Below are 12159 nucleotides of genomic sequence, written 5' to 3'. Positions count from 1 at the left end.
ACTGAGGTATTAGTCACTGGAATCTTCAGGACCACAAGCAGTTTGGACACAAACTGTGAAATTGCTTACATCTTCACCGTCAAGACCATCCAGTCCAATTTCTCCTAATTCACCCTGGGAGGGAACAAGACACACAGGTGAGTATAGAAAACAATGCTGGCAAAGGAAAAATGAGAAATACTGAGAAAGTTTTAAATTTAAAGAACAAAAACAAGCTTGAGTACCTTCTCTCCTGGGAATCCGCGAGAGCCCTGGAAGGTAAGGGAGAGGGGAAACCTTAGCGCCTTCGAGGCTGGTCCCTCAGCGGCAGAATAGGCTAAGGGCTGTCCCCTCCCCCTCCCTGACTTGAACCCCACAGTATCTGAAATTCAATGTTAGAGATTCGTCTGTTTGGATCCCTCCCTCCCCATCACATGGGGGATCATAAAGCTAATTTGCCTGGACCTGAGCACTGGAAGATCTTGGCTCCCTGAGCGGCGGGGGGGGGGGGCAGGGGGGGGGGACTCCTGACAGCCAGGGACAGGGGCTCCAAGGCCCCTTTACAACTATGCCGTGTGGTGGCCCTTCCTTTCAGCACCTTCTCTCAAACTTCAGGAAATGGAAGAGAAAGTTCATCAGCCCTTGAATGCAAGTATTTCACACTAACAACCTTCTAGTACGTGCAGTCCTCTCTCGCTCCCCCACTTCCCTGGCTCCTTGCAGAGTCCAGGGGCTGAAGCCGCCGGGCGCTGACCTTCCTCCGCCCTGCCCTGGCCCACATTCTGTCTGTCCTCCCGAATGTTCCCTGGCTGCGTCATGTTTCCATAGGAAACTATTTCTGCATTCTCAGGCCCCCTTCCCAGTGAAGCCAGTGCTCCCGAATGAGCAAGACTTTGGGCTGCCTTCCCATGAGAGGCCACTGGCTGCTGAATGCTGAGAGCAGAGAACACCCCCCACCCCAGCGGCCTTCCTCCCCAGGAGGCATTTGGAGAAACTGTGTGTCACTTTTGCAGATGCCTCTAAGCCCCCTCTTTCCAGCGGGCCGGATGCTGTGGTTCCCTCCCCACACTTCGGGGTCCCCCCCACTGTACCTTTACTCCTCTCTGCCCAGGGCAGCCCTGGAAACCTTGAGTGCCGTTCACGCCAGGTGGACCCCGGTCACCCTGTCAGGAGAAACAAAGGCATTTTACAGGTAGGAGCTCCTTGCCATCATGTCTCCACTGCGTTTGCATCATTGTAGAAGGCATGCTCTAGAAAGTAGATTCCACTGGCTAGAATACTGACTGAGCCCAGTGGAGCCTCCAGCTTCCCTGACCGCCCCGGCCCATGCACTGCACCTGAGCCTGGCCTTGAACCTGCAGTGCCCTCCCCTGGAGGGAGTGGGGTCTGGGAAGGTCTGCACCACAGAGGATACCTCTTGGAGGGCTGAGGATGAGTGGGCCTCTGGGTACCGGGTGTGGGTGGGTGCTGGGCCCCCATGGAGAATCTCAGCCTGACTGCTCCTCTGCGTAGTCCCTGGTTCCCAGCTCTCCAGTGAGGTACTGGGCCCAGCCCTGACACTCAGCACTGCTGGCTGGGACCCTGGTGTCCTCACCTCCTCCCCAAGGGACCCTTTATCCCCATCCCAGGGTTGGGCCTTGTTCTAGTGTCTCAATGCCTCTCAGACCACTTCTGTTCCAGGTTCTGCCTCCCAAAGGCCCTGCTGCAGTTTCTACTTCCCCCTAACTAGACCCCTTGGCCACTGATAACCCAAATCAGCAAACCTCCTCTGGGAGATTTCCCTTAAAGGGCGTAACGCCTCCAGGCCTGATTAGATTTCCCTGAGCCCCGGCTTGGGCGCACTCCCGCCTCTGCTGGGACATCCGAATTTAGTAGACACTGGGCATGCCACGATTGGTGGCCCTCTGTCTCAGAAGCCACTGAATCCCTCCCTCTGAACTAGAAGAAGTAAAAACCCTGCACTCCATATCCACCTTTGTGGAGCTCAGATCATCGTCCTATTGTCCATAGCAAAGAAATCCGAGTAAAGTTGTTAAGGAAGTTAGAAACTAATTTTTTTCCTAATGAAAAGTCTTTGGAAACCAAACAGATTATGAACTCCACAATTCAACCCCAACATATGAGGAATAACGAAGGAATAGCATTTAAGGATTAAAACACTTTTACTTACAGGTCCACCCTCATCACCAGGATAACCCCGGTAGCCATCTTCTCCAGGAATACCCTAAAACAAAGAAAATCAGTTTCTTGGTCAAATCCTGTGGTTTTCTTTGCTCTATATTTAAATATCTGCCTGATCCCCCTTCATTTGGTAGAGCAGTGCTAAAATTTATCACGGCTTTAGGTGTTCCCTTGAACTTAGTTTTTCCAGTCATTATCTGAGTGTAATTATTCCATCAGGATCTTTAAGGATCTTGATCTACCAAGAAATCCTGTCAGTCTCCCGTAACAAAGAGGCAAACACTCAGAACCCCTGCTGACCATCAACAGTGAGGCTGCCAGTGAATGGTGCCCACTGGTTTTAATGTCATTTTATAAAATGGAGAACCAACGTACCAAAGAATGGATTCCCTCACCCCTTGGGAAGGGAGAATGTGGCGACATTCAGACATGGGTCTGCTCCTCAGATCTCCTGTCCTACAGGCTGGGAATACTCCTCCTTCTCCCTCCTGCATCTCCATGCTGTGATATTAGAGAAATCACCCAGCCAAGTAACTGCTGACTTCCGAAATCTAGCCCCATGTATAAGAAAGGGCAAAGCCACCATACCTTTGGCCCGATGCTGCCGATGGGCCCTCGGTCTCCCCTCTGTCCAGAGCACTTGCAGGGGACTCCACAGCAAGTTTTCTCAGCAATGTTGTCCTATCGAAATGAAAAAAAAGAGTTCAAAGCTCAATAAATTCCTGGAAAAAGAGCATAAATATGTCGTAAAGGTCTATATCTGACGTATGTGGATTTCACCATGAGAGATGAAGTCACTCCGGCATGGCACCCACTCAGACTGGCTTAGCGGTCAGGGTGGGAGTGAGAAGTCACAAATGGGAGAGTGAAGAGTGACCAAAGGAAAACAAATCTTCTTCACAATGTCACCTCAGGCTGGGCCTTGTTTCTAGAAGTTTCCAATATAGATATTCAAGTTTCAATTTTTAATTACAACTTACATATTTTTAAGCTTCAAAGAGCAAAACCTAACAAACAATTGCAGATGGCCAGGATGGAATGTGGTTTTAAAATGGAGATCCATATGTCCTTCCTCAGAACCACAGACAGAGTCAGGGAATATGGTGCCAGCCTGGAGGAGGCCCCGGGAGCAGCCGTGGTGTGGGGCAGACACCAGTGGCCCCGCCTTTTAGCCACAGCACTACAACTCCAGGCCCTCTAACACCCATCAGAGACCCTCAACATCCCCTTCCCATCCCAGCCCCTGACCTTATGTGGGAAAGCACACAGCCAAACTACATTTGCACCTACTAAACTGAGGGTGGTCAAATGCATTTTCTTGCAGTGAGCTTCCTAGAGTTTTCACTTTCTCCCATGTCCCAGATCTGTCAACTAACTCAGCCTCTTCCCACCCAATAAAAAAAATTCTAATTCCAGCCTTGGGAAGAAGGTGGGAGGGAAGGAACGGGCAGAGTCAGTCTGTCTCATAGTCCATTGTTGCCAAAAGAATCTCTGAGTTCACCACTCAGCCCCACATCTCCCAAAAGCCCCCCCACCCCGCTCCCAAACCTGGAATTAACACCTCCAGCTGAGAGAGCCTGAACTCATGAGGATTTGGATGCCCCGTAGGGGTGCAGGCAATGGAAACTATAAGAGAAGGCAATAGAAGCACTTCTCCACCCAGAAATGAGCTTTCTTTTCTTATATATTTTTGTTTTCATTGTGTAAGTTTTCAGATGCTGTGGACACTGTTTCCTGTTTGGGGAGGGTCAGTCTCAACATTATGCCTTCTCAGCAATCTTATGAATGAAAAGACATGCATCAAAGGGAGCAGAGGAAATTCTAAGGTGACAACATCAGTGTGCCTAGACGCCCATTTTCCAGCTCTTTGTCTGTCTTGCTCTTGGATATCTCTGTTTCCAGGACTCACAAATGTTATGGCAGCAAGGCAGCTCCCAAGTGACTTAAATGAATTAAATTGCCCACCCAGAGGTGGCTCCCCCATTTGCCTGGTGAATTGAGACTTCATTATCTTGAGATGCCAAAGACTGTGGTGTCTAAAGCGGTTTGTGCATAGAGACATAAAAACTCACAAGCTGTTCAGCTAGTTCATAATCCAGGTCTAGCAAGTTAAGCCTCAGGGGCCTGTTGTACATGAATCCTCGCCCAAACTCCAACTGCATCAGCTGCTCCAAATTGGCTACACGTTCAAGGCCCACCAAGATCAGAGCTTGGACACCTGCGAGGAGAAGCAAAGTTGAACAAGGCTCACCTAGGCATTCGAGAGCCACAACATCTTTTTTCCTCCTAACTTTTTTTAAAAGAAAACTTCAGTATAAAATTTGGCTTTTAACTGAAACGTGTTTAATCAAACTAGTTAGCTGCTCTGAAGAACTGATATACTGGAACTTTGGACTCCTCTGAGCAATTATTTCAGATATGTCAACAACTTCAACAAACTGAATAACATAAATATAGGAGGTGACACCATGAAGTACATTCATACATAAATTCTCAACCTCTGGTCCTACATAACACAGGTATGCTGTAAGGAGGATGGAAATATCATACCTCCAAAGTCAGATAATAGCAACCTCGTCACTGTTGCTCAGGAAAAGCAAGCTGATACATAGAATGTTCTTATGATAAATTATGATCCCATAAATTCTTCCTAAACCTCTGGTGTTGGCATCCACTTTTTGATAATCAGTGCTACCCAATTCCAAAGCAGATAAACAGTCAAATATTACATCTGATAATAGGCATCGTTGCTTACCCAGTCACCTTAAATTTGGACAGTACACTTTTGTTATTTATTTTATATTAAAGTGTATTTTTACTTAATGTTGCAGTATTTTTGAGCTGTGATAACTGCAAACCAAAACAGCAATATTTTTGGGTAGAAAATTAATTCTTAGTTTGCATGATGCAGCTAAATGAATCAAAACTTCACGTTCTTTTGCAAAAGCATCATGCTTTCTAGATGTTCTACCCCTGGAATGAGTCGGAGAACCTGTGGGGCCTGTGCCAGGACTTGGTAATAAGGCTGTCTAGGGTACTTAAGGAATCCTTGTTAGCCCCATCCCACAGCCCCAGGGCAGGCCACAGAGGGCAAGATGCTGGGAGACGGAGTCCCCCAAGAGAAGCTGCTCCCCTAGAGGACTCCGTTAGCAAAGCTGTTTCTCTCCAGCAGAGCAGGGCGCCTGCTTCACCCAGGTTTACTTCTCACGTTTAGAAAGCCCCGGAACCTACCTCCTTCTCGGAGTGCCTCAGATGCTCTTTCTAAGTCAGCCAGATCTCCATCCACGCCATCAGTAAAATGAATGACCACCTGAAAATAAAACATGCATCAAACCCCAGCAGAAACTAAAAAGAAACATCACAGGCTCTTGTAAGGGAGAACAGCCAGTTCAAACCCCTCATCTTACAGCCGAGGAAACTGAGGGCCAAGATTGAGAAACAAGCATCCCGCATTCATAGTTCTTTGGTATGGTGCAATAAATGAGGTATAAAATAAATGGGTATATTGTGGTGCTTGATTTATTAAATAACACAAGCAACAATGGAAATAAAAATGTTTTATCTCATTCTCCTATTTATGTGATATAGTTTCTGGAAATCATGTGTGTATGTGTGTTATGTGCTGAATTATGTCCCTCTACAATTCCTCTGTTGAAAAAGTTCTAACCCCCAGTACTTCAGAGTGTGACTGTATTTGGAGATAGGGTCTTTATAGAGGTGATTAAGTTAAATGAGGTGATTAGGGTGGGGTCCTAATCCACTACGACCGGTCTCTTTCCAAGAAGAGGAGATTAGGACACAGACACACACAGGGAAGACCATATGGAGACAGAGGGAGAAGACACCATCTATAAGCCAAGTTGAGAGGCCTCAGGAGGAACCAACTCTGCCGACACTCTGATCTCGGACTTCCAGCCTCCAGGACTGTGCGAGATTAAATGTCTGTTGTTTAAGCCCCCAGTCTGCGGCACTTTGTTATGGCAGCCCTAACAAACTGATGGGGTGTGTGTGTGTCTGTACACACACTATATATGTATGTATGTACACACACACATAGAGAGCAAGACAGAGAAAAAATATATATAAATACAGAATATACATATTTAATGGGTAGGACTACAATTAAACATGAATTAATCACAAATTCAACTCATTCAATTTAATTGAATTTAATTACTAATTTCCAGGATTTTTTTTTAGAGCTTAAGTAAAACAAGGAAGATATTACATTTCAGGCTATTATGGTAAGTTGATGATAAAGGACTTGTACGTGCAGGCACTACCAATGCCGTCAAACGTGAAAAGCGCTTACGAAAGAAGAGTTCGGGGGAGGGGGCTTCCGGACATCAAAGCGTTCCTCCTGACCCTTAAAAATCCAGCAACAGCCCAGGAAGCTGACACCAGGGAGAGCCCTGCTCACCTTCACACTGTCGGGCGAGGACTGCCTGAACTTGTTCTGATAGACCTTCAGGGTGTCCGCAGTGAGCACGTAGGGGTGCTGGTTGCGCATGTTCCGGAACTTCTCAAACAGCTCTGGCTGGTACTCGGCAAAGTCGAAGGCCTCCACTGGCCCCGAGGGTGTGTTGGCCACCACCGACACCCGCACGGTGGGCATCTGGCTACCGCTGCAGCTGATTCTTTGCATCTGGCTGATTCTATTCAAGATGTTGTCTAGCTGGGACTCAAGGCCCTTCTGACTCACAAATACATTCTGATCACTTGAGCCATCAAATCCCAGAATCACATCCAGATTACAGGCTATAAAGGGGAAAAGCAGGCGATGAGCCCTAAGTCGAGGCTGTTGAGATGAGTTCAGCAAGTAGGCACAGCCATAGACATGGACCGGGACATCCTGCTCGAGGGCACAATGAGATCTACGTTTGAGCTTGGAGAAGCAATTAGATCTGCCTGTCTCACAGGGGAAACTGATGCTGACTGTTAGGAACCAAAATTGTGGGCCATTTTAATGTGCTTGCTTTTGTGGGGCTGTTAATCAATTTGGGCGTGATATAGAGTTGGTGTTTAGTTGCATCCCAAGTTGGTGCTTTAAATTAAACACACTTGAGAACTTAAACACCCTGATCTCATGGAATAGATCTAATAAACCTATAAACCAAAACAATGATCAATAAGTCTGAATTATTTGGGGGATTAAAGAATAGGGGGAAAAAGTAAATCTTGTAAGAGCAAGAAAAGACAGACTTCCGCTCTTACCCTGGAAAAACATCCCATAACGGTGGGATGACAGCCAGAACAGCTAGGTGACAGCCAGGACCCAACCTATAAGGAGTCCATAGGCCAGCACTGGGGACCTAGGTAATTAAATAACTTGCAAACATCGACAGGACAGGATTGAAAACATGCACCTAAAGGGGATTACCTCTGGAAACATCAGTGACACCCGGACATAAGGTTTCATGCATTGCATCATGCAGAGTTTCCAAAACTTGCTCGCTCAGTTCTGACAGCTCCTGGACGCTCCCCACTCGGAACGCTGTGGCACTGTTGGACGCTATCTTCCCAACCTCCTCTGAGTCGATGTTCCTCACGCCCACCGCAAACACTTTGACACCTTTCTGGGTGAGTGCCAGGCTTGCCTCCTGAGCATCCTCTGCCGACTTTCCTCCCGTGACCACAAAGGCAATCTGAGGGACCCTCTGATCCAGGCGGCTGCCCGCCTCCGGCACGAAGTGGTTCAGCCTCAGGTGCTCCAGGCCCACCTTGGTGTTCGCGTGTCTGCCCCCTTTGTAGACCACTTTGTTGATGGCGTCGATAATCTGCTGCTTGGTGGAAAAGTCCTTCAGGAAGAATTCATCAGTGGGGTCAGAGTTGTACTGGACCAGCCCCACTTGGATGGAATCGCCCCCTTCATAAAGCGTGTCCACAATTTCAGACACGAAACGGAGCACTTCCTGGAAACTGTCCCTCCGGAAATTGATGGAACCATCCAAGAGGAACACAATGTCTGCTTTATTTTTCTCTAAAAATGATTAAAATCAAAGTGAGAAGAAATTTGGTTCCCATATCCAGAACACAAATATACAAAATGTAAATTTAAATAAATGAAATAAGACATTCCTGTAACTTATTCACAGTAACAGCTTTGCTCTATTCCACGCCTCTGTAGTTCCTGAATTCACAGCCCTCAAAACACTATGCTAAAAACAAGAAGATAAATAATAAATCATCTAAACAAAAAGGAGAGGGGACATAAACACTCAGTGAAACTGAGTCCCAATTATCCCTTGCAAATAGTAATATGCCATGGATCAACGGTCCATGATTTCAGGTGTTTTAGGAAATGCCGCTAAACACTTTTCTTCTGATCAAAAATAAATGGTGATCATTGGCACGAGATGAGGGGAGAGGTGCTAGAGGAGAGCAAGAAAGGGCTGGGAGAAACATTGGAAAATGGGAAGCAGACCCCATGCACCCTTGGAGGATTGCCTGCCAGCATGCTGAGAGCTTTGTGGGAGCCTGCTGAAAATTGATGGTATTTGGGGTTATTTTCCTAATTATAATCAAGCAATCAAGACTGGAGTAGAAAGGGGCATGAATTGGCCAACTTCGAAGATGCCATCCTATTCTGAGAGCCAATGAGTCTGTGGTTAACCCTCAGTGCACCTTTATAGAACCTTTTGATGGGGCTACAGTGAACCTTATGGAAGCTCATGGAAGCCTCATAGAAGAATCAATGACCATATGCTTTCTAGGATATATTTCCTTCTACAATTTCAACTGAATTATTTTTCCAGTATTTAATTTCTAATATTATCTGCAGCAACACCTCTGAGAGAAGAAAATTATTCAAATGAATGCTAATTACATTTTTTCAATTAAAAAATATTGTCACACTCCGCAGTAATTGGTCCCACAGCTCATACCTGGCCGTGAGGGAGAAGGTGTGTCCACTCCCGGAGGTGCAGGAGTGACCTCCGAGGGTCCAAAGGAGTTCATGATCCTTTCTTCTATGTTGGGGAGCTCTCTGAACTCTCGCACCGTGAAGACCAGTCTGGGGTCGTTGGTGATGGTCTGCAGCTCTGTTCTGTCGATGTTTCTGTCTCCTACCCCTAAACTCACAATCCCTGAGGAACTTATCACCTGTGAATACCTGGAAACATCATCCTGGGATTTTCCACCCAGAAACAGAACTAGATGTTGGGGTACGCCGTCTTCTATCCGGCTCCCAGCAGACTTGACAAAGAAATTTCTCGCCACATGTTCTAGAGCTTTGCCAGTGTTCAACGGAGAGCCCCCTTTGAACCTCAGGCGACGTATGGCGTCTAGCACTGTGGCCTGGGATTTATAGGTCTTCAGGTAGAATTCAGGGAAGACGTCATTGCTGAACTGCACAACACCAATTCTCACTTTATTGGGGCCAATGTTGAGTCTTTGAACAATCCTGCTAACAAAATCTCGAATGTGTGCAAGGCCATCAGATCTCACGCTGTCAGAGCTATCGATTAGGAAAACAATGTCTGCAGCATCGCTCTCAACAGCTGCGAGTAAAAGAAAAAAAAGGAGGAAAACTCAGTACACAACTGGCACTCATCTGGTTTTGTTTCTGAACTTCGAATTATACAGTCATGTGCCACATAATGATGTTTCAGTCAACAACGGACCACATATAGGACAGTGATCTCATAAGATTAGTACAATGTAGCCTAGGTTTGTAGTAGGCTATACAATCTAGGCTTGTGTGAGTACACTCTATGATGTTCACACAACGACAAAATAACCTAACACATTCCTCAGAACGTATCCCCGTCTTTAAGCGACACATGACCATACTCTGAACTTTGCATTCTATTACATCATAATATTAATTAACATTAAAATTATAAGCCAATGTGCAAGTGTTTATGTCTTGGGCTTTTTAAAATTAAGTATTAAAAGTTGGGCCTTTTTCACCAAAACAATTTTTGCTTCTTGAAATATGTGAAGTTCTCCAAAACTTTCTGAGTTTACTCTATTTTAATTTTGGCTTTGCAGTCTGGCTTACAACTAATTTTAAAAATGTAAGCAGCATTTAGACACTAATCCTCTATTGCCATAATCTACAGAATCATGAACTACCAGAAGGAGTCAAGATCACCTGGACCAACATCTTTGTTGTACAACAAGAGAGAGACAGCTGAAGTCAAAGGTCTTCTCCACATCCAAGGCCACCACTCAGCTAATGACACCTGGAGAATCCCAACTCTCCCAACAGGCCACTACCTCTCCCCAGGTGTTTGATTCACAGTATTTCTTTCTGCTTCTATACCTCTAGCATTTATACAAAGCTTTCAGTTTCACTATTATTTCCCCTATTTTCTTTACATGAGTCCATTTTTAACTATAAAATTAATCAAAAAGTTCTGGAAAAGATGAGCCATGTTTTTCTCTTAGTTAGAATTCTAGGTACTTCTCAGATGCCATTTTATTAAACTACTCCCACGTTGCCACTCAACAATTCAACCTGTCTTTTGCCTCACAAACCACTGGGCTACTTATAGTAAAAACATAGCACAGCCAAAGCTGAGCCAATCACGACATTGAACCATTCACATTGAGAAAGAGACAAGCCGGCCAGCACACACAGCCTGGTCTTGGGTTCTCCTGTAGAACACAAAAGGTTTCACGGAATATCAGAGAAAGCCATGCTGTGACTATGACGGATCAAGACAGAAATGAGGTCACGCTGTAATCACATGCGAACACTGACAAAAAGAAGACAAAAATAACCAAACATCCCCCTGTCCTGGCTAATAGGAGTGACCACTGCTTCTTTACCAATTACAGAGTTAGCTATAAGATTTAGTAAGATACCCAGTCATAGAATTACTTCAACTTCTTGACAACATCCGATCCAGGGCAAAGCCCCATTTCCTTAAGCCTTCCTCAACATCACCTACCACAGGCTCAAATTCTGTCATAAGTTCTTTCTAGCACCGTCTTAATGAGATGCCTCATTGTTCACCATCATGTGCATCCTTCCTCCCTGCAACAAGCAATGGACCCAACTGGCTCAATCACAGATGTCCCTTCATTTTAATTTAATTTATCGTGAGTACTACAGATGTTTGAGCCTGTTATTTTTTAAATCAAAAATACTCAGAGAACAGCAACAACAACAAACACCCAATCTTACCTGGAGGAGGATAGCGAGTACTGGCCAGGATCCGCTGTATCTGCTCTGAGGTCAGGGTCGTGATGGGGGTCAGCAGTTTCTGTTCCAGGCTGGGCAGCTCCCGGAAGCTGCTCACTGAGAACACATACTCGGGGCTCAAGGAGATCTTAACCAGCTCCTCCGGGTCTGCATTCTTTGCGATAGTAAATGGCGCCACACCAAACTGCTTGAGCTCTGCTGCCGAGTCATCTACCTCATCGCTAGACTTCCCAGACGAAATGAGGACCAGGAACTGAGGGACACCCTCTTCAATCCGGCTCCCCAGTGGTCTCTTGAAGATATTCTTTGACACGTACTCCAGGGCACCCCCAATGTTGATCTGCCTCCCGCCTTTGGGCCGCAGCCGCCTCACTGCGTTCTGCACTTCATCCTTGCTGGAGTGGGCATTCAGCAGGAATTCCACCTTGGGGTCCTCGCTGAACTGGATGACTGCCACCCGGGTCGTGTCAAAACCCACGTCCATGTAGTCAACCAGCCTCTCAATGAGGCTGCGGATGTACTGAAACTCAGGGCCAGCACTTTGGGACCCATCGACGAGAAAGACCACGTCCTTCTTGCTACCAACGTCTGCAAATCAAACATAATTGTGGGCCTCAATTTCATTGGCACCAAATTCTTAGCATTAACAAACCACCTCCCAGTTTATTATAGAATTGTCACCTGAGGGGCAAAGTATCCTAATTCTGACTATTATAATTAAAATACCAGTGCCAGGAGTGAGTCCTGGCATTTCAGTGATTACAAGTCAGGGAGAAGGGGAGGAACCAGCAAAAGATAAGGAAGAGTAACTCTGAGCGAGGCAGAGACTAGACACACAAGAGCCATGT

General features: G+C 46.1%; 1 protein-coding gene across 1 annotated transcript in view; it reads right to left on the bottom strand.

Annotated features, from left to right (window-relative positions):
* The window catches only part of COL6A3 (collagen type VI alpha 3 chain), a 67716-nt gene that overhangs the window by 32935 nt on the left and 22622 nt on the right, over positions 1 to 12159 (bottom strand). Inside the window, exons 8-18 of the mRNA XM_087424641.1 lie at positions 11294 to 11899; positions 9045 to 9659; positions 7541 to 8140; positions 6581 to 6918; positions 5392 to 5470; positions 4233 to 4378; positions 2749 to 2841; positions 2150 to 2203; positions 1071 to 1142; positions 225 to 251; positions 70 to 114 (exon numbers count right to left, since the gene is read on the bottom strand). Of these exons, the coding sequence (XP_087280767.1) occupies positions 70 to 114; positions 225 to 251; positions 1071 to 1142; positions 2150 to 2203; positions 2749 to 2841; positions 4233 to 4378; positions 5392 to 5470; positions 6581 to 6918; positions 7541 to 8140; positions 9045 to 9659; positions 11294 to 11899 (2675 nt within the window). The remainder of the gene's footprint in view (positions 1 to 69; positions 115 to 224; positions 252 to 1070; positions 1143 to 2149; positions 2204 to 2748; positions 2842 to 4232; positions 4379 to 5391; positions 5471 to 6580; positions 6919 to 7540; positions 8141 to 9044; positions 9660 to 11293; positions 11900 to 12159) is intronic.

The sequence above is a fragment of the Ceratotherium simum genome, chromosome 37 (genome assembly GCF_057802395.1).
Source record: "Ceratotherium simum simum isolate JZ-2026a chromosome 37, ASM5780239v1, whole genome shotgun sequence".
In the NCBI taxonomy this organism is placed as follows: domain Eukaryota; kingdom Metazoa; phylum Chordata; class Mammalia; order Perissodactyla; family Rhinocerotidae; genus Ceratotherium; species Ceratotherium simum.
This window is presented reverse-complemented; position numbering and strand designations above follow the sequence as displayed.